This window comes from Trachypithecus francoisi, unplaced genomic scaffold, assembly GCF_009764315.1.
Source record: "Trachypithecus francoisi isolate TF-2019V2 unplaced genomic scaffold, Tfra_2.0 Lachesis_group12, whole genome shotgun sequence".
NCBI classification, from domain to species: domain Eukaryota; kingdom Metazoa; phylum Chordata; class Mammalia; order Primates; family Cercopithecidae; genus Trachypithecus; species Trachypithecus francoisi.
This window is the reverse complement of record NW_022681457.1, coordinates 1,171,613-1,193,018: the sequence shown is the minus strand read 5'-3', so window position 1 is coordinate 1,193,018 and position 21,406 is coordinate 1,171,613. Positions and strand designations below refer to the sequence as shown.

General features: G+C 56.9%; 2 protein-coding genes across 2 annotated transcripts in view; one reads left to right on the top strand and one right to left on the bottom strand.

The window, feature by feature from the left end:
* The first annotated feature begins 138 nt into the window (after window positions 1–138).
* On the top strand, window positions 139–4,587 carry SIX5 (SIX homeobox 5). Its single transcript, XM_033223710.1, has 3 exons — window positions 139–1,332; window positions 2,213–3,018; window positions 3,265–4,587. The coding sequence occupies exons 1-3, from the start codon at window positions 533–535 to the stop codon at window positions 3,873–3,875; spliced, it is 2,217 nt and encodes a 738-aa protein (XP_033079601.1). The 5' UTR covers window positions 139–532; the 3' UTR covers window positions 3,876–4,587.
* Window positions 4,588–4,824: 237 nt separating this feature from the next.
* The window catches only part of BHMG1 (basic helix-loop-helix and HMG-box containing 1), a 51,715-nt gene continuing 35,133 nt past the window's right edge, over window positions 4,825–21,406 (bottom strand). The window contains exons 3-13 of the mRNA XM_033223585.1: window positions 20,468–20,579; window positions 17,037–17,174; window positions 16,082–16,327; window positions 14,692–14,800; window positions 12,858–12,958; window positions 11,107–11,262; window positions 10,650–10,726; window positions 7,601–7,801; window positions 7,285–7,529; window positions 5,926–6,015; window positions 4,825–5,382 (exon numbers count right to left, since the gene is read on the bottom strand). Coding sequence (XP_033079476.1) covers window positions 5,235–5,382; window positions 5,926–6,015; window positions 7,285–7,529; window positions 7,601–7,801; window positions 10,650–10,726; window positions 11,107–11,262; window positions 12,858–12,958; window positions 14,692–14,800; window positions 16,082–16,327; window positions 17,037–17,174; window positions 20,468–20,579 — 1,623 coding nt within the window. The 3' untranslated portion in view covers window positions 4,825–5,234. The remainder of the gene's footprint in view (window positions 5,383–5,925; window positions 6,016–7,284; window positions 7,530–7,600; window positions 7,802–10,649; window positions 10,727–11,106; window positions 11,263–12,857; window positions 12,959–14,691; window positions 14,801–16,081; window positions 16,328–17,036; window positions 17,175–20,467; window positions 20,580–21,406) is intronic.

Genomic DNA, 21,406 nt, shown 5'->3' with positions numbered 1-21,406 from the left:
GGGACGCAAGCTCGAGAAAAGTTGCTGCAAACTTTCTAGCCCGTTCCCCGCCCCTCCTCCCGGCCAGACCCGCCCCCCCTGCGGAGCCGGGAATTCCGAGGGGCGGAGCGCAGGCCGAGATGGGGAATGTGGGGGCCTGCAGAGGACCCTGGAGACGGAGGCGTGCAGAAGCTCAGTCTCGGGGCGGAGGCTTCGCGCCCTTAGCCCTCCTGGACGGCCCGTTACCTTCTGCGTTGTCCCGATGGGGAAACTGAGGCCCTGAGCTAGAAGCACACGCTGGGGGGAGGCAGAAAGCGCGGCCAGAGGCGGAGGGAAAACAAAGGGAGAATCACAGAGACGGGAGGGGAACGGACACACACACGGGGACAGAGACCCGGGTCTCGCCTTCCCGGCGTAGGGCGCAGGGTCGGCCAGGGAGAAGATCGAGAACAGCGGGGAGTGGGGGCGAAAAGGGGGGACAGGCGGGGGAGGGGGCTGGGGAAAGCCCAAGGGAGGAAGAGAAGGAGGGAGGAACTTCCCAAAGTTGCAAAACATGGCTACCTTGCCTGCGGAGCCGAGCGCGGGGCCGGCGGCCGGGGGGGAGGCGGTGGCGGCGGCGGCGACCGAAGAGGAGGAGGAGGAAGCGCGCCAGCTCTTGCAGACTTTGCAGGCGGCCGAGGGTGAGGCGGCGGCGGCGGCCGGGGCCGGGGCGGGCGAAGCGGCTGCGGGAGCGGAGGGCCCGGAATCCCCGGGCGTCCCCGGGTCGCCCCCCGAGGCCGCTGCCGAACCGCCCACGGGCCTCCGCTTCTCGCCCGAGCAGGTGGCGTGCGTCTGCGAGGCGCTGCTCCAGGCGGGCCACGCCGGCCGCTTGAGCCGCTTCCTGGGCGCACTGCCCCCGGCCGAGCGCCTACGTGGCAGCGACCCGGTGCTGCGCGCGCGGGCCCTGGTGGCCTTCCAGCGGGGCGAGTACGCCGAGCTCTACCGGCTACTCGAGAGCCACCCCTTCCCCGCCGCCCACCACGCCTTCCTGCAGGACCTCTACCTGCGCGCGCGCTACCATGAGGCCGAGCGGGCCCGCGGCCGCGCGCTGGGCGCAGTGGACAAGTATCGACTGCGCAAGAAGTTCCCGCTGCCCAAGACCATCTGGGACGGCGAGGAGACAGTCTACTGCTTCAAGGAGCGCTCCCGCGCCGCGCTCAAGGCCTGCTACCGCGGCAACCGCTACCCCACGCCGGACGAGAAGCGCCGCCTGGCCACGCTCACCGGCCTCTCGCTCACGCAGGTCAGCAACTGGTTCAAGAACCGGCGACAGCGCGACCGGACCGGGGCCGGAGGCGGCGCGCCCTGCAAGAGGTGAGGGGCCTCGGGCGGCGCAAGTCCCCCTCTCTTGGGGACATCCCGTCCACCAGCCCTCCTTCCCCGTGCCTATTACTGGGGCCGGCGTGCCGAGGTCCTTGGACACCTCCCGCTCACAACCCCGGGCGCCCGCGGGGCGCGGGGACTAAGCGTGGACGGGACAGACACCCGCCTGGGCCCTCTCCCCGGCATCACTGCCCCGCGCGCGTCTCCTCTTCCAGCGGCTCCACTCCGAGCCCTGCCCCAATCCCATCGGTGTTGGGGAACCACACCGCGGGGGGCACTAGAGGGGCTGCGGAAAGGGGGCAGGGGCCTGTGGTCACCCCCAGCCCGCGCAGGGGCTGCCTTTCTTCACTGACCGTTACTCTTACCCACCCGCCCCCACACCCCCTCCGAGTCCCGACGGCGTGGTCCATCGTCTGCCTTTGTTGTGAAACGTGAACCTTCCTCAGCTCCGGTTTCCCTGTAACCCAAGCCCTTCCCCTCCCACCCTGAGCGCTGGCCTCTCCCTTCTCTGACGCCCCGCGGGGAGGGCACCGGGAACTGTGCTGGCGGCTGCTGCTCCCTCTCTCCAGGGCACTCGCCCTTTATACCCAACCAAGGAACTTTTAGGGCAACCTGGGAGCGCAGCCTCTGGGGACCCGAGGCTGAGGCGGGGGAGAGCAAGGGCCTCTTCTCTCCCCAGCGCTTCTCTGCAGTGGTGTCCATGCAGGACTTGCAAAAGGCCCCGGGGTTTGGGGTGGTCTCAGAGAGGCTTCATAACCCCTGGAATGACCCACCGAAACTTGGGCCAGGAAAGTGGGGGGAGCAGCCGGCTGGCTCTGTGGGAGGCCCCACAGGCTAAGGGACCCCAGCTGACAGCCATTTCTCCTGCCAGCGAGTCTGATGGGAATCCCACGACTGAGGACGAGTCCAGCCGAAGTCCTGAGAACCTGGAGAGAGGGGTGGCCGCAGTGTCCGCCGAGGCCGCTGCCCAGGGCCCCATATTCCTGGCAGGGACCAGCCCTCCTGCGCCGTGTCCGGCCTCCTCCTCCATCCTGGTGAACGGGAGCTTCCTGGCGGCTAGCAGCTCCCCAGCAGTGCTCCTCAACGGGGGCCCTGTCATCATCAACGGCCTAGCTCTGGGCGAGGCCTCCAGCCTGGGCCCGCTGCTGCTCACTGGGGGCGGGGGTGCCCCTCCACCGCAGCCCAGCCCTCAGGGGGCCAGCGAGGCCAAGACCTCCCTGGTCCTGGACCCTCAGACAGGGGAGGTGCGGCTGGAGGAGGCTCAGCCGGAGGCCCCTGAGACCAAAGGGGCCCAGGTGGCTGCTCCAGGATCAGCCCCTGGAGAGGAGGTCCCAGGGCCCCTGGCCCAAGTGGTGCCTGGCCACCCGCCGGCTGCCACCTTTCCTCTTCCCCCCGGGCCAGTGCCTGCTGTGGCTGCCCCACAAGTGGTACCACTCTCCCCACCCCCAGGGTACCCCGCAGGCCTGAGCCCCACCTCCCCACTATTGAACCTACCCCAGGTAGTGCCCACCTCGCAGGTGGTGACTTTGCCCCAGGCTGTGGGGCCCCTGCAGCTGTTGGCAGCCGGGCCAGGCAGCCCTGTGAAGGTGGCAGCTGCAGCAGGCCCTGCCAACGTGCACCTCATCAACTCCGGGGTGGGCGTGACCGCCCTGCAACTGCCTTCGGCCACTGCCCCAGGTACTCCCAATCTCCCTCCCTCAGGCCTGGGTGAGAGCCAGGGGAGCGGGTGCAGTCATCTCAGAGAGAGGAGCTGTCAGTGGGCTCCCGGGGGGGCATCTCATCCCTGGCGAGTCTCAGTGCCCCGAGGACAAGGCCCGCTGGAAGGCTCCTTCTGCCCGCCCTCCAGCCGCACAGTCTCTACCTCTGCTTGGCTTGGCGGGCTCTCCTGGCTCTCACCTGCGCTCGGTCCCTCTCTCCCCACAGGAAACTTCCTCCTGGCCAACCCTGTGTCTGGCAGCCCCATCGTGACGGGTGTGGCCGTGCAGCAGGGCAAGATCATCCTCACCGCCACCTTTCCCACCAGCATGCTCGTCTCCCAGGTCCTGCCGCCAGCTCCTGGCCTGGCCCTGCCCCTGAAGCCAGAGACAGCCATCTCCGTGCCCGAGGGAGGCCTCCCGGTGGCCCCCAGCCCTGCTCTCCCAGAGGCTCACGCCCTAGGCACCCTCTCTGCGCAGCAGCCACCCCCCGCCGCTGCCACCACCTCCAGCACCAGCCTGCCCTTCTCCCCTGACTCCACTGGCCTCCTTCCCAACTTCCCAGCGCCCCCACCGGAGGGGCTGATGCTGTCACCCGCGGCTGTGCCTGTCTGGCCAGCAGGGCTGGAACTAAGCACAGGAACAGAGGGGCTGCTGGAAGCAGAAAAGGGGCTGGGGACACAGGCCCCCCACGCCGTGCTGAGGCTGCCGGACCCCGACCCCGAGGGGCTGCTCCTGGGGGCCACTGCAGGGGGTGAAGTTGACGAGGGGTTAGAAGCTGAGGCCAAGGTTCTGACCCAGCTCCAGTCGGTGCCTGTGGAGGAGCCCTTGGAACTGTGACCCAGTGCGGCCCTGTGGCCTCTCCCAACAATGGTGCTGAAGACACAGGGACAGGAGTGGGAGGAGGGGGCCCCAGAAACACGGTTGCTGAAGACCCCAGCCACCACATCCTTCTGCCCGGGTGGCCTCTCCAAGCCCTGGTGGTGCCCAGGGTCGCGTCCCTGGCTGCCTCCTGTCCAGGTCTCCCTCCCTGTCTGGATGGGAAGCTTCTCTGTTACAGCCCTCCCCGTGCTGTGCCCTGCCATATACATGGAGGACCCAGGCTCCTGACTCGGGGGCCCTGCCCCTCCACTTGGTACTAGCTGTGAGTGGAACACCCTGCCCCAGGGCCGGACTTCCAGCCCCCAGAGCCCTCTCCCTGTCACTCCCTGAAACACTATTAATAGCTCTGCTGATAGCTGGTGTTGTCACAACTGTCTGGAATCCAAAGGTGGAGGACAGGCAGCCCCGCGCCCCCAAGACTGGAGACCCTCCCCAGCGTGGCATTTCCTGCTGGGGGCGGGAGGGGGCAGCTGTGGGGACGCGGGGGTCTTCCCCCACCAGCTCTCCTGCACTCAAGCCCTTGTCCTCCTATCTGGCCCAGACCAAAGAGTCCCTCATCCCTGGGGGCAGCCCTGCCACTGTGTCTCCTTCGTATTCTAAATCTTTATTTTTCTAGGACATGTTATGCCTCCATTTTCAATGAAAATAAAGTTACCGGACTACACCACCACCAGGGGTGTGGGGTGCCTTCCAGGGGCTGTCCAAAGGAGCCCTGAACACACCCGGCCTTCCCATTGCTGCCTCCCGAGGGGGAAGAGGGGTTTGCGTTCAGATGCACGGGGTGGCTGGGAAGGGGTGGCAATGAGGCCTCTTGCAAGCCACAGGCCTCCAGATGAGGGTGGAAGGAGCACCCCAGTGGGGCAGCAGGGAACGCGGGAGGGCCTGCCCTTGTCTCTCTTGCTGGTAACAAAGGTTCCACTTGCTTTATTTTATTTAAAACAATAAATAGTCTAAAAATAGAACAGGAGAGGGAGGAGTAGGGTGAGGTGAGCATGAACAGGGTTGCAACTGTGTGGCTCGGGTGGGGACGGGAAGGGGAGGGGGTGGGTAAACTTCACCTTGCAACACGCGGCATTTCATTTTGGGTTTCCTTCCTGAGCCTGGGGGAGAATCGAGGCAGCTGCGGGCGACTGGTGCTCCAGGCAAACGTGCTCAGCAGTTGGGGCCAATCAGTGCCCCCTCCCCAGTCCCATGGGACCTGCATTCTCAGGGGCTGGAGGCCCAGGAGGGACAAGTTCATTGATGGGTCCTGGCTTCCAGCAAGAGCTGTGGTTGCCATGAGGGGTGAGGGGAGCGAGGGGAGGAGGCCGCCCTTTCTCACTGGATGTGCGGGGGCAGCGGCAAGGCCTTCTCGGCCAGCAGCTGGTAGAAGGGCTTGGGCGCCTCCCAGTCCTCAGCCTCGCTGCTGGAGCCATCCTGCTTCACGATGCGGTTGTGCTGGCGGCTGAACCTGCGAGCCTTGGTGCTGGGGAGACGGCGGCAGGACGGCCCAGCTTCCTCACTCGCCTCCCGGGCATCCCTGTCCCACCCCCAATCCTGTGGCCCCCGCAGCGGCCTGGGCCACCGTTTTAGCCTCTACTGGGCGAGCCTTGGGGCCAGCAAGTCCTGGTCTGTAAAATGGGACTCAGCCAAGGGCTCTGGGATGTGTTCAAAGTCAGGAGCCAGGGCAGGTGGCAGCTCCTTGAAAGTGGAGGGGACAGGGCTTGGGGGAGTCGAGGTGGCCAAGTGACAGGAAAATCAGACCACACCCCAAGAAACTCATGTGGCAGAGACGCAAAGGAATTGAGGCTGGGGGTCCTTGTCCGGGCTCAGCTGTTCCCCAGCTTAGTTGTGGTGGGGCACCCCTACACCTGTGTCACTCCCAAGGGTTTCATAAGAAGGGACAACACGCAAATTTCTCCGCCCAGTCTCCCATGCCATGACATCCAAGGCTCCAGAGACAGAGCAGGTTCCGGGGCAGGGGGGCCCTTCCACCCCCCACCCACACCTCGGGGCCGGGGCCTCTCACCAGTATGGCCTCCGCTCCTGCTGGGTCATCACCCGCCACAGCTGGGCCAGCTCCTTGGTGGCAGCTGTAGAAGCGGTTCCAGGACAGGATCTGGGACAGGAAGAAGGATGAGGTAAGGAGAGGCCTGCAGGACACCCTGACTGAGAACTCAGACCCTTTCTAGACTTGTGGGTCTACAAGGCCTCAAAGACCACCCTCTGGAGCTGAGGATGCAGAGGGAGCTGGACTCAGTGGCTGTTCACAAGGGGGCATCCGGCATCCCAGGAGAGTGCAGGGGACCTGTGGCCACCGCTCCTGGCCCCCACATCTGGATCTTCCTGTAAAGGAACGAGCTCTTCTCTGTGGCTTGGGGTGACCTCCCCATCCCCTGGCTCCAGACCTGACAGTGACTGGTTCAGGATTGGTATGAGATCTACCAAAGTCAGTCCCAAGGACTTTGCTTAAAACCTCAGAGACCTCTGCTCCCCCCGGGGTCGCTTGGGTGGGGGACAGGACCCGAGCCTGCGCCTCCTGGGGTGACCCTGCCTGCTAGAGAATGAAGCCAGCACAGAAGACAGCGGAACTGAGCGAAAAGGACAAAGATTCCAGACAGCCTGTGTGAGCCCTGAAACCAACTACATCTCAAGGCAGTCTATACCTGCCCTTGTTTTCTAGGTTATATAAGTCAATTCATTTCCTTTTCTTGCTGGGCCTGAGGCTCACACCTGTCATCCCAGCAATTTGAGAGGCCAAGGGAGGTAGATCACTTGCAGGTTTTGAACTCCTGGCCTCAGATGATCCGCCCACCTCAGCCTGAGAGAGTGCTGGGATTACAGGCATGAGCCACTGTGCCTGGCCTTTTTTTTTGAACAAAGTCTCGCTATCAGGAACGCAAGTGAGGCGTTTGAGACCAGCCTGGCCAACATGGTGAAACCTTGTCTCTACTAAAAATACAAACATTAGCCGGGAGTGGTGGCACGCCTGTAATCCCAGCTACTCAGGAGGCTGAGGCAGGAGAATCTAGGAGGCAGAGGTTGCAGTGATTTGAGCCCACGAGGCAGACATTGCAGTGAGCCGTGATTGTGCCACTGCACTACAGCCTGGGCGATAGAGTGAGATTCCATCCCCCCCCACCCAAAAAAAGTCCTTTTTTCTGAAGTCTAAAGTCTGAATTGGATTTCAGCGCTGACAATGGATGGATCCTGTCCAATACAATGGGGCCGGGTTCAATTCTGGGGAAGAACTGTGGTCCAGGAAGAGTTTGTGGGGTCTGGGATGGGGAGAAAGTGTCAGACAGCTGTGAGGAGCGGCATGGCCAGGCTACGGGCAGAGAACAAAGCCAGGGCCTTCCCCAGGGCCAAAGACGGACCCCCTACCCACCGGATGTACTGCTTCCGGTTCATCCTGCAGAACATGATGAAGCCATTGACACACTTCTTCTTCATCTGGGGTGGGCAGGGGCCTTTCTTCTTCTCCTTGGGCTTCACAGGAGCCCTGGCTGCTTGGCCCTTCCTGGCCTTTTTCTCGGCTGCTGGCAGGGGTGAGGTCGGCCGGGTGGGGGTCCATGTGGTGTCTTCGTCCTCTTCGCTGGAGCCTGGCATGCCCGCAGGGTTGACCTGCATATCCTAGGGGAGGGAGAGGGTGGTGAGAGAGGAAGGAGGCCCGGCCGGCCCTGGCGTGTGGCCGTGTCTCTCACCTCTCGCTGCTTCCACAGGAGCTCTGCGTCGCTGTCCTCCGAGCTGGAGCTAGAGCTGGAGCTGGAGCTGGAGCTGGAGCTAGAGTTGGATGGCACCTTGCTATTCCCGCTCAGTGAGAGGTAGCAGTGGTCCAGCGAGACTGAGGACCGGTGCAGGCTATGGGACTCAGGAGGGTCCTTGGGGGCCTTGGAGGCTGTGTCCTGGGGCATGACGAGGGAGAAAGATGGCAGGGGAGACAAGTGGTGCCCCTTCATCCCCCCAATACTGCTTTTCTAGGACATAACATGAGCATTAGCAGCAGCTCAGATTGGCAGGGTGTGGTGGCTCACGCCTGTAACCCCAACACTCTGGGAGGCTGAGGCAGGAGGATGGTGGGGCCAGGAGGTACAGACCAGCCTGGGCAACATAGCGAGACCTCGTTCTACAAAAAATAAGAAAAAAAAAGGCCAGGCACAGTGGCTCATGCCTGTAATCCCCACACTTTCCGAGGCTGAGGCGGGCGAACCACCTGAGATCAGGAATGCAAAACCAGCCTGGCCAACAGGGCGAAACCCTGTCTAAAAATACTAAAAAATTCGCCAGGTGTGGTGGCGGGCGCCTGTAGTCCCAGCTACTCTGGAGGCTGAGGCACAAGAATCGCTTAAATCCAGGAGGCGGAGGCTGCCGTGAGCTGAGATCACACCACTGCCCTCTAGCCTGGGCAACACAGTGAGACTGTCTCAAAAAAAAAAAAAAAAGAAATTAAATTAAGTTAAATTTAAAAATAAGTAAAAAAAAAAAAAAAAAACAAAAAAAAAAAAAACAGCTGGGCATGGTGGTGCATGCCTGTATTCCCAGCTACCTGGGAACCTGCGGTGGGAGGGTCATTTGAGCCCAGGAGTTCAAGGCACTGATCTATGATGGTGACACTGCACTCCAGCCAGCCTGGGCGACAAAGCAAGACCCTGTCTTTCTCTCTTTCTCTCTCTCTTTCTCTTTCTCTCTCTTTCTTTCTTTCTTTTTTTTTTTTGAGATGGAGTCTTGCTGTTGTCCCTCAGGCTGGAGTGCAATGGCGTGATCTCAGTTCACTGCAACCTCTGCCTCCAGGTTCAAGCAATTCTCCTGCCTCGGCCTCCTGCGTGGCTGGGGTTCCAAGTGCATGCCACCATGCCCAGCTAATTTTTTTTTTTTTTTTTTTTTTTTTGAGACGGAGTCTTGCTCTGTCGCCGGGGCTGGAGTGCAGTGGCCGGATCTCAGCTCACTGCAAGCTCCGCCTCCCGGGTTCACGCCATTCTCCTGCCTCAGCCTCCCGAGTAGCTGGGACTACAGACGCCCGCCACCTCGCCCGGCTAGTTTTTTGTATTTTTTAGTAGAGACGGGGTTTCACCATGTTCGCCAGGATGGTCTCGATCTCCTGACCTCGTGATCCGCCCGCCTCGGCCTCCCAAAGTGCTGGGATTACAGGCTTGAGCCACCGCGCCCGGCCACCCAGCTAATTTTTGTATTTTTAGTAGAGATGGGGCTTCATCATATTGGTCAGGCTAGTCTCAAACTCCTGACCTCAGGTGATCTGCCCACCTCAGCCTCCCAAGGTGCTGGAATTACAGGCATGAGCCACCACGCCCAGCCACGCCCTGCTATTTTTTTTTTCTTTCTTTTTTTTTGAGACTGGGTTTCGCTCTTGTTGCCCAGGCTGCAGTGCAATGGCGCCATCTCGGCTCACTGCAACCTCCGCCTCCCAGGTTCAAGCGATTCTCCTGCCTCAACCTCCTGAGTAGCTGGGATTACAGGCATGTACCACCACACCCAGCTAATTTTGTATTTTTAGTAGAGATGGTATTTCATCATGATGGCCAGACTGGTCTCCAACTCCTGACCTCAGGTGATCTGCCCTCCTCGGCCCCCAAAATGCTGGGATTATAGGCGTGAGCCACTGTGCCTGGACAATTTTTGTTTGTTTTTTTTTTTTTTGGAGACGGAGTCTCACTCTGTGGCCCAGGCTGGAGTGCAGTGGCCGGATCTTGGCTCACTGCAAGCTCTGCCTCCTGGGTTCATGCCATTCTCCTGCCTCAGCCTCCCGAGTAGGTGGGACTACAGGCGCCCGCCACCTCACCCGGCTAGTTTTTTGTATTTTTTTAGTAGAGACGGGGTTTCACCGTGTTAGCCAGGATGGTCTCGATCTCCTGACCTCGTGATTCGCCCGTCTTGGCCTCCCAAAGTGCTGGGATTACAGACTTGAGCCACCGCACCCAGCCAAGTTTTTTATTTTTAGTAGAGATGGGGTTTCCCCATGTTGACCAGGCTGGTCTCGAACGCCTGACCTCAGGTGATCCACCCGCCTCAGCCTCTCAAAGTGCTGGGATTACAGGTGTGAGCCACTGTGCCCAGCCTAGTCTTTTGATTTAAGTTTCCTCATCTGTAAAATGGGGCCACAGGAGACCCTGCTTCGTAGAATAGTTGTAAAATGATGTGGGAAGCTGGGTGCGGTGGCTCACACCTGTAATCCCAGCACTCTGGGAGGCCGAGGTGGGCAGATCACTTGAAGTCAGGAGTTGGAGACCAGCCTGGCCAACATGGTGAAACCCCATCTCTACTAAAAATACAAAAATTAGCTGGGTGTGGTGGTAGGCACCTGTAATCCCAGCTACTCAGGAAGCTGAGGCAGAACTGTTTGAACCCGGGAGGTGGAGGTTGCAGTGAGCCGAGATCACGCCACTGCACCCCAGCCTGGGCAACAACAGGGAAACTCAGTCTCAAATAAATAAATAAATTAATTAAATTAAATAGTTGGGTTTTTTTTCTATGGGCATCTGGCAGTTTTTATCCTTTTTATCCTGTTTGTGCAATTCATTCCACGTGCCCAGCACAGAGCCAGCATCTGGTGGCCACCGGCAGGTGCACAGAGGGTGGGGGGTTTTTAAGGATGAGGAGAAGCATGAGTGGAAGGACAGATGGGTAGATGGCAGCTGAAAAAAGGGTGAGGGAGTGGATGAGTGAATGAAGCTGTGAGTGACGTGTGTGGGAAGACGGATGGATGTGTTTGTAGACAGAGGGGCAGAGGATGTCTACCTTCTCCAGTGGAGCCTCCTGCGTGCAGGCTGAAGGTGAAGACTCCAGATCTAAGCACACTTCTTCAAAGAAAGCTGCTAGGGAGGGAGACCAGAGGGGCTGCCAGAGCAGAAATGCTTCTCCCACACCGCCAAGCTTCGGCCACGCTGTCCCTGCTAGCTGGAATCCCCGTCTCTGGCGTTTTCCTTCAGGATCTCCCACCCTGTGTCCACATCCCGCTCACAGCCCACTCCCCTGGGTCACTTCCAACACACAAAGTGAGCCCAAGTCCTGCTATGGGCTTCTAAAGCCACCCACGCACCACACCAGCCTGTGGCTGCTCCCCCACTAGGCTGTGGGCTCCTTGAGGCAGGGCCAGGGCAGGATTCACCCTGGGCACCCAGGACGGCCCCATGCAGGCCTGGCCACCGTATGCTTCCCGAATGAACTAAGCATCAGGGCCAGGCCCAGGCCTCACCTTGGGTCAGGTACTCTGTGCCATCCTCCAAGATCTCGTCTGGCAGCAGTTTCCCTGGGGAGCTGAAAAGGCTAGGGCTGAGCCCGAGGATCTCTCTTGGGTGGCCTGTTCCACTCCAGACATCAATCTGGGGAGGCCCCAGGGACAGTGGGCTTCCTGGAAAGGAAACAGCAGACTCAGGGGTGTGGCCAGAGATCACCCTCTGCCCTAGCACAGCAGCTGGCGTTGAAGAGATAGTGCCTGATGCTTCAGAAAGCGAATCTCAGTTTCTCATTTTGAATTCTTGATTGGAGAAATGAAGAGGCAGCTGGCCACGATGGCTCACGCCTGTAATCCCAGCACTTTGGGAGGCCAAGGCAGGCAGATCACTTGAGGTCAGGAATTGAAGACCAGCCTGGCTAACACGGTGAAACCCCGTCTCTACTAAAAAATACAAAACTTAGCTGGAGGTGGTGGCATGTGCCTGTAGTCCCAGTTACTCAGGAGGCTGAAGCGGGAGAATCGCCTGAACCTGGCAGCAGAGGTTGCAGTGAGCCGAGATCGTGCCACTGCACTCCAGCCTGGGTGACAGAGTGAGACCCTTTCTCAAAATTAAAAAAAAAAGAAGAAGAAGAAGAAATGAAGCGAAGTGATGTTTGGCATTATGTCAGGGATGGCCAAAAAAAAGAAAAATCAATATCATAATGTACAAAATCCCATAGGCTGATTGTAACTATCTGCAGCTCTACAATAAGAACGATTCTGAGGTCAGGTGCGGTGGCTCATGCCTGTAATCCCAGCGCTTTGGGAGGCTGAGGCGGGTGGATCACTTGAGGTCAGGAGTTCAAGACCAGCCTGGCCAACATAGTGAACTCCTATCTACTAAAAATATAAAAATTTGCTGGGTGTGGTGGTGCACACCTGTAATGCCAGCTACTCAGAGGCTGACACAGAATCACTTGAGCCCGGGAGGCAGAGGTTGCAGTGAGCCGAGATAGCGCCATTGCATTCCAGCCTGGGTGACAAGAGCAAAACTCCGTCTCAAAAAAAAAAAAAAAAAAAAATGGATTCTGAGGTCGGGAGCAGTGGCATGTGCCTGTAATCCCAGCTCTCTGAGAGGCTGAGGCAGGACAGTCCCTTGAGTCCAGGAACTGGAGGCCTCAGTGAGCTATGATTGTGCCACTGCACTCCAGCCTCAGGGTGAGAACTTGTCTCAAAAGAAAAAACAAAACAAAAACACAAAAAGAGGTCGGAAGGGTGGCTCACGCCTGTAATCCCAGCACTTTGGGAGGCTGAGGCGAGTGGATCACCTTGGGTCAGGAGTATGAGACCAGCCTGGCCAACATGGTGAAACCCCATCTCTACTAAAAATACAGAAATTAGCCAGGCATGGTGGTGGGCACCTGTAATCCCAGCTACTTGGGAGGCTGAGGCAGGAGACAGAGGTTGAAGTGAGCTGAGATTGCACCACTGCACTCCAGCCTGGACGACAGAGTGAAACCCTATCTCAAAAAATAAAACAAACAAACCAAAAAGACCCAGAATGATTCTGAGGCAATGTCTGGGCTCAAGGAAAGAGTGGTGATTGATTAGCAATGTCTGCCATGGCAGCAGTGGTGGAGAGATGGCAGGTACACTGCATGTTTGCCTTCCCTGTGCTTAGGGGATCTCCATTCCCTTTCCTGCCTACCCTCTTCCATAGAAATCCTCAGACTGAAAGTATGGGAAGGCCCACACCAGCCTACAAGAAGGAAAGACAGAGTTGCAGTCACCTTGGGGGCTGTTCTCTGGGGTCCAGGCAGGAAGCCAAGGGTCAGCATCTAGGGACCCTTTGTCCACATCCTCGCTGGAATCATAGAACACCAGCTTCTGCCTGCAAGAGGTGGAGTTTCAGAGTCAGACACACAGGCCCTGGACTGGAAACTGCTATAGGGCCCCTTTGGCACTCTGCACTGGCCCCCGGGGGAGTGCTGGGGGTGTAAAGTTCAGTCAGTTGAGGCTCCCATCCTCAGAGAGCTTACAGTCTCATGAGGAGAGCCCAGCCCGTAAGTAGGCGCTGCAGACAACAGGGCAGTGCTGTGACCGAGGGCACTGGAGGATGAGCCAGTGGAGGGCAGTGGGCTCAGCCTGAGGGATGGGTGGTTTTCCAGGGGCACAGGGAAGCAGGCTACCCGGGAAGAAGTACGGGAATATGAGAAGCTCAGAGGGGCTGGCGCAGGGCTCCTGGGGAATGGTGAATGTGTGGCTGTGTGAAGTGTAAGAGTTATGGGTGGGCCGGGCGCGGTGGCTCAAGCCTGTAATCCCAGCACTTTGGGAGGCTAAGACGGGCGGATCACGAGGTCAGGAGATCGAGACCATCCTGGCTAACACGGTGAAACCCCGTCTCTACTAAAAAATACAAAAAACGTCGGCCGGGCGCGGTGGCTCAAGCCTGTAATCCCAGCACTTTGGGAGGCCGAGACGGGCGGATCACAAGGTCAGGAGATCGAGACCATCCTGGCTAATACGGTGAAACCCCGTCTCTACTAAAAAATACAAAAAACTAGCCGGGCGACGAGGCGGGCGCCTGTAGTCCCAGCTACTTGGGAGGCTGAGACAGGAGAATGGCGTGAACCCGGGAGGCGGAGCTTGCAGTGAGCTGAAAGCCGCCCACTGCACTCCAGCCTGGGCGGCAGAGCAAGACTCCGTCTCAAAAAAAAAAAAAAAAAAAAAAAAAAAAAAATACAAAAAACTAGCCGGGCGAGGTGGCTGGCGCCTGTAGTCCCAGGAGGAGGACAGGAGGAGGAGCTTGCAGTGAGCTGAGATCCGGTCACTGCACTCCAGCCTGGGTGACAGAGCAAGATTCTGTCTCAAAAAAAAAACAAAAAAAAAAGAGTCATGAGTGAAGGGCAGGAGAGAGGGCTGACAAGGTGAGTTGGGGGCCACTCAAGGTCTCACAGGCCAGGTAAAATATCGGGGCCGGGTGCAGTGGCCCATACCTGTAATCCCAGCACTTTGGGAGGCTGAGGTGGGAGGATTGCTTGAGCCCAGGAGTTCAAGACCAGCCTAGGCAACGTAAGGGGACCTCATTTCTACAAAAAATAAACATAAAAAAAATTAGCTGGGTGTGGTGGTGTGTGCCTGTGGTCCCAGCTACTCAGGAAGCTGAGGCAGGAGGATTGCTTGAGCCCTGAAAGTTGAGGCTGCAGTGATCTATGATTGCGCTACTGCTCTCCGGCCTGAGTGACAGAGCAAGACCCTGTCTTTAAAAAAAAAAAAAAAAAAAAAAAGATATTGGACTCTATGCTGCAGGCACTGAGGAAAGGCTTTAAGCCACGACCTCCATGGTCAAGGTCTCTGTGTTGGAAAAGCCATGTGGTCACATGAGGATGGGATGGAGGGGAGATAGAGGAGGCAGAGAGACTGGTGAGGAAGCTGTGATCATGTCCAGGAAATGGGAGGTCAGGCTTTCCTGTGAGCTCACAGTGGCAGGCACAAAGCTGGGCCCCCACTGGTGCTCAAGGGGCACCCGCAGAGGACACGACTTGGCCTCTCTTCCCACTATCCATCACCCACGCCAGACCAAACCCCTCAGCACCGCAGTCAGTGCCCTGGGGACTCCCTTACCTGGGATAGGGCTGGGTCTTGTTGAGAAAATGGGTCCTCGCCACATCTTCCTGGGCCAGGAGCGCAGGGAAAGGCACGTCATCCTGGACACTGCCCTGGCACCAGCAGCCTAAGGGGCAGATCAGGGTGAGCATGCCTGGGGACTGGGCCAAATTCCAGGAAGCCCAGACGCAGGGGACAAAGGGGTGCCAGCTTCTGCCACACACCCTCTCACTCCCCAATCCTAGTCCAAACCTCAGGATGCAGGGCATCGCATCGGTGTGAGACGGAGGGGTGCCCCAAATCACCCCTGGGTTTTTTGAATCCCACATCCCTATCAGAAGCTGTAATGGGGGCCGGGCACAGTGGCTCATGCCTGTAACCCCTGCACTTTGGGAGGCCGAGGCGGGTGGAACATGAAGTCAGGCGTTCAAGACCAGCCTGGCCAAGATGGTGAAACCCCATCTCTACTAAAAATACAAAAGTTAAAGCTGGGTGCGGTGGCTCATGCCTGTAATCCTAGCACTTTGGGAGGCCAAGGCGGGCAGATCATGAAGTCAGGAGTTCAAGACCATCCTGGCTAACACGGTGAAACCCCATCTGTACTAAAAATACAAAAAAAAAATTAGCTGGGCATGGTAGCATGCGCCTGCAGTCCCAGCTACTCAAGCGTCTAAGGCAGGAGAATCACTTGAACCCAGGATAAGGAGGTTGCAGTGAGCTGAGATTGTGCCACTGTACTCCAGCCTGGGCGACAGAGTGAGACTCCGTCTCAAAAAAAAACCAAAAATCAAACAAACAAAAAAACCCAGAAATTAGCCAGGCATGGGGGCAGGCGCCTGTCCCAGCTACTCGAGAGACTGAGACAGAAGAATCGCTTGAATCCAGGAGGCAGAGGTTGCAGTGAGTCGAGATCATGCCACTGCACTCCAGCCTGGGCGACAGAGCAAGACTCCATCTCAAAAAAAAAAAAAAAAGAAAAGAAAAAAGAAAAGGCTGAATGAACAAATAGAGGAACGAGATGACTTGAGGCCTCAAAGCCTCGAGCTCCGAACTCCCTCCTCTCGCCTAGCTCTCTGCTTGAACACATCACCACACCTTTTCCAAACCAGTGCAGTGACTGGGGTACAGGAGAGCCCAGTGAGGCCTGAGGTGGAGGCCCTGCCCTCCTCCCCGGTTCTGTGATGGGAAACCCACACAAGACGATGCTGATCTCGTCCCACCCTTACAGCCACGACATAGCCTGCGATGAAGACCACCAGAGCAAGGTCACAAGCTTGAGAAGTGAGAGGCAGTGTTTCCTATTCACTGCTGCAGCCCTCACTACTGGTACTGTGTCTGGTACACAGCAGGTGCCCCCAAAGTGGCATCTCAATGAAAGAGTAAGTTCAGAGTGAGGAAAGAGACCCACTCGAGATGCCACAGTGGATGGTGTCCTCGGCCAGATCCGGCAGCGTCAGCTGGGACTGTCCTCCTTTTCTATCAGCTGGAGGTGAGGATGATGCAGGCCTTGGGTGACCGCAGGAGTCGGGGCAACTTGGAGGGGTGGTAGTCCCCGCTGTGCTGCTTCCTTTCTGGTCTGGGGATGGGGTCACCAGCTTCTCAGGCTTGCTCAGGGCCAGGGAGCGGCGAGGCTTCGGGGTCCGAGTCTGGCTTTCTGGTGGAGCAGAGATTCAGGTGTCAGAGGGGTCTGGGGGTCACCTGCCTGTCACCAGAATAGGGTTCAGGTGGGAAATGTCCGTGTCTGTGTCAAAGCTATGCCTGGCCCGGTATGGGTATGGCCAGATCCTCAATCACAGGCCCCTTTGTTCAACCCCTTCCACGTGTGAGAATCATCTTGTGATCTTTAAAAAACACCAGGCAGGCTGGGTGCGGTGGCTCACGCCTGTAATCCCAGCGCTTCAGGAGGCCGAGGCAGGCAGATTACTTGAGGTCAGGAGTTCAGGACCAGCCTGGCCAACATGGTAAAACCCTGTCTCTACTAAAAATACAAAAATTAGCTGAGCATGGTGGTGGGCGCCGGTAATCCCAGCTACTTGGGAGGCTGAAGCAGGAGAATCGCTTCAACTTGGGAGGCGGAGGGGGCAATGAGCCGAGATGTGCCACTGCACTCCAGCCTGGTGGACAGAGCGAGACTCTGTCTCAAAAAAAACAAAAGAAAAAATACTGATTCCCAGGTTCTGCCATAGACCAGTGAACCCCAAATTTCTGGGTGTGAAGCCTCAGTGTTAATAGAAGGAGGAGTTGGGAGTTGAACCCAGGCATAGGGTGCTGAGAAGGCCCCCAGAGGAAGGACATCCCTGGAGAAGGAGCCCTGCTCCCGGGTGACCTGGGCTTCTGGTTCCGCCTCCAGTGACAGCTTGTACCTGATGCCTGGGTCAGCTTCTTCTTCCGAGGCCTCTGGCACGCCCCCTGGAGATGGGACTTCTGAGAGCTTGGGGAGCTGGAGGGGGTAGAGTGTCTCCTCTGCCTGGCTGGGCCCCAGGCTGGATTCTGACTCAGCCCTGCAGGGGTGGAGAGGGAAACAGGTCAGAACCCGCACTCCATCTGCATCCAGTGGCAGTTCCTGTCTTCTAGACAATGCTCCTCAGTCCCGGGTCAGGGTGGGACCCCAGGCTGACTTTACGGTGTGGAAACTGAGGGCTTATCCAAGGCCCCTCAGTCAGGATTGTGAAAGTAGAGGGTGAGAACTCAGGTTTCTTCAGGGCTGTTTGGGGCCTTGGCCCAGGGGGAGAACGGAATCAACGCTTGCCCAGACTGGGCACCTTAAAGATGCTTCGCTTCACCCTCTCCCCGCCCACACCCGCTTCTCCTCCAGCCTTCCTCCACACAGTGAGGGGCCCCCGCCCAACTCCCCCACTGAGGCCTTTCCCTCTGGCCTCTTGATTCTTCCTCGTTAACATCTCCTAGGTTTACTCACTTCTAGCCACATTCTCAGCTGCAGAGCTAGCTTGGGCCTCATTGTCCCCTGTCTAGATCACTCCGAACAGTGTCTTTCCTCATCTCCCTGACTCCAGTCTCTCACTTCATGACCAGTCCTCTACACTACATGTCAGGGACAAAAATTAGCTGGGCGTGGTGGTGGGTGCCTGTAATCCCAGTTACTCAGGAGGCTGAGGCAGGAGAATCACTTGAACCCAGGGGGTGGAGCTTGCAGTGAGCCGAAATTGCGCCACTTCACTCCAGCCTGGGCAAAACAGCGAGACTCCGCCTCAAAAAAAAAAAAGAATAAAAATAAACTATCTGAGTAAGAGCTTGCAGGCATGAGAAGACACGTGCAGGGTGTCTGGGGACAGCAAGTCATTGGGTGTGATTGGAGGTCTGCGTGGCATGGAGATGATGTGTGTGGGCTCTGAGCCAGGTCCTGACTCAGGCTCATCTCTGTGACCTTAACCTCTCTGTGCTTCAGTTTCATCACCTGCAAAACGGGACCACACTAGCTTCTCCCTTCTGTATTTGTCCTGAGGATTAAATGTGAGTTAATACATAGAAATAAGTCGGGCTTGGTGACCCACTCCTATAATCCCAGCACTTTGGGAGGCCAAGGCAGGAGGATCGCTTGAACCCAGGAGTTTAAGACCAGCTTGGACAACATAGTGAGACTCTGTCTCTACAAAAAAAAACAAACAAAAATATTAGCCAGAGACAGGCACGATGGCTCTCATCTGTCATCCCAGCACTTTAGGAGGCTGAGATGGGTGGATCACTTGAGGTGAGACCAGCCTGGCAACCACGGCAAACTCCCGTCTCTACTAAAAATATAAAAATTAGCTGGGTGTGGTGGCATGTGCCTGTAGTCCCAGTTACAGCTAGAGAGAGACTCCATCTCAAAAAAAAAAAAAAAATTATCTGGATATTGGTGGCACGTGCCTATAGTACAAGCTACTTAGAAGTCTGAGGCAGGAGGATTGCTTGGCCCCTGGAGTTTGAGTCCTGGGAGTTTGAGGTTACAGTGAGCCATGATCATGCCACTGCATTCTAGCCTGGGTGACAGAGTGAGACCCTGTCTCAAAAAAAAAAAAAAAAAAAAAAGAGGCCAGGAGTGGTGGCTCACGGCTGTAATCCAAGCACTTTGAGAGTCCGAGGTGGGTGGATCACCAGAGGTCAGCAGTTCGAGACCAGCCTGGCCAGTATGGCAAAACACCGTCTCTACTAAAAATACAAAAAAAATTAGCCGGACATGGTGGCGGGTGCCTGTAATCCCAGCTACTTGGGAGGCTGAGGCAGGAGAATCGCTTGAATCGGGGAGACAGAGGTTGCACTGAGCCAAGATCACGCCACTGCACTCCAGCCTGGGCAACAAGAGTTAAACTCCGCCTCAAAAAAATAAAAAAAACATACCACAGCACCAGGAATACACCAGTCCCCTAAGGCTAGATGTGCTGGGTGCTGTCACTGTTACTGTAGTGTAAAATATACTGGTAGAGGCCTGGGAGGCAGAGGTTGCAGTGAGCCAAGATTGTGCCACTGCACTCCAGCCTGGGCGACAGAGCGAGACTTCCTCTCAAAAAAATAAATAAATAAAAATGAATAAATAAGCCTGGCCAACGTGGCGAAACCCCATCTCTACTAAAAATACAAAAAGTAGCTGGGTGTGGTGACATATGCCTGTGGTCCCAGCTACTTGGAAGGCCGAGTCAAGAGAATCACTTGAACCCAGAGGCAGTGAGCTGAGATCGCACCATCGCACTCCAGCCTGGGTAACAGAATGATACTCCATCTCAGAAAACACACACACACACACACACACACACACAAATGAAACAACAAAAAAAAAACCCCACAAATAAATAAATAAAATATGCTGGCAGAATGCTAGAAGATGAGGCTGGGGAGGTTTGGCAGGGACTAGGAAGGCAGGGATGAGATCCCAAAGGGCTTCCAGCATCAGGCTATGGAGGGAAGTGAAGATGATGAAAATTACTGAGGGATTTTATGCCAGGGGAAGGTCATGATCAGATTTGTTTATTTTATTTATATATTATTATTATTATTTTGAGACACAGTCTTGCTCTGTCGCCCAGGCTAGGGTGCAGTGGTGTGATCTCGGCTCACTGCAACCTCCGCCTCCCAGGTTCAAGTGATTCTCCTGCCTCAACCTCCGGAGTAGCTGGTATTACAGGTGCCCGCCACCACGCCCCACTAATTTCTATATTTTTAGTAGACATGAGGTTTTGCCACGTTGGCCAGGCTGGTCTTGAACTCTTTTTTTATTTTTTTTTGACACGGAGTCTTGCTCTGTCGCCCAGGCTGGAGTGCAGTGGCCGGATCTCAGCTCACTGCAACCTCCGCCTCCCGGGTTTACGCCATTCTCCTGCCTCAGCCTCCCGAGTAGCTAGGACTACAGGCGCCCGCCACCTCGCCCGGCTAGTTTTTTGTATTTTTTAGTAGAGACGGGGTTTCACCGTGTTAGCCAGGAGGGTCTCGATCTCCTGACCTCGTGATCCGCCCGTCTCGGCCTCCCAAAGTGCTGGGATTACAGGCTTGAGCCACTGCGCCCGGCCAAACTCTTTACCTTAAGCGATTCGCCCGCCTCGGCCTCCCAAAGTGCTGGGATTACAGGCGTAAGCCAATGCGCCTGGCCTGTTTCTTCTGCCTGGCTGGGCTTCTCTGAATCTCCTACTGTCCTGAAGGCCCAGCTCCAAGGCCCCTCTTCTTTGAGTTCCCACGGCATCTTGCATATCTTTCTGACTTTGTCTCCCATACCAGGCCTTGATACAAGGGTCACTCAGTATCCCTGATGGCTGAAACACTTGGCACATCGCAGGCACTAGGAAACACTGGCTGAACTACTTACCCGCAAGTCCACCTTCCCCATTGGTGGTGTGGCATTTGAACAAGGCCTTGGCGGCATCGATGTTTCTCTGGAGGTACTGAATGTACTGCAGGACATGCACCAGAATCTCCTTCTGCCTCAAAAGAAAGACACAGTTGGTCAGGCTCACACCTGTAATCCCAGCACTCTGGGAGGCCAAGGAGGGCAGATCAACGGAGGTTGGGAGTTCGCAACCAGCCTGACCAACATGGAGAAACCCCATCTCTACTAAAAATACAAAAATAAGCCAGGCATGGTGGTGCACGCTGGTAGTCCCAGGAGGCTGAAGCAGGAGAATCGCTTGAACCTGAGAGGTGGAGGTTGTAGTGAGCTGAGATCATGCCATGGCACTCCAGCCTGGGCAACAGAGCAAGACTGTCTCAAGAAAAGGCTGCAGAGATGGAGCCGCAGAGCTGGAATCTCCTGGTGCAGTTTTTGGCACACACTCCCTGGCATCTTGCCCGGCTCCTGGCTCATGCTGTATTATTCTCTATCTGCGAAGCCCTCGTCTTCTCCCTATGAACTCCCTCACCAGCTTCTCCCCCTCTGAGCCTCTGCACAGTGGTCTCCTCTTCCAGAAGTGCCACCTCTCTGCCCCTCTCACCCAGGCTGGGTCAGCTGTTCCCTCCTGCGCTTTTTTTTTTTGTTTTTTGGAGATAGAGGTTTGCCCTTGTCACCCGGGTTGGAGTGCAACGTGCGATCTCAGCTCACTGCAACCTCCACTTCCCAGGTTCAAGCGATTCGATTCTCCTGCCTTAGCCTCCCAAGATGCTAGGATTATAGGCATGCACTACCACGCCTGAGTAATTTTGTATTTTTAGTAGAGATGGGGTTTCACCATGTTGGTCAGTCTGGTCTTGAACCCTTGACCTCAGATGATCTGCCCGCCTCAGCCTCTCAAAATGCTGGGATCAGGCTTGA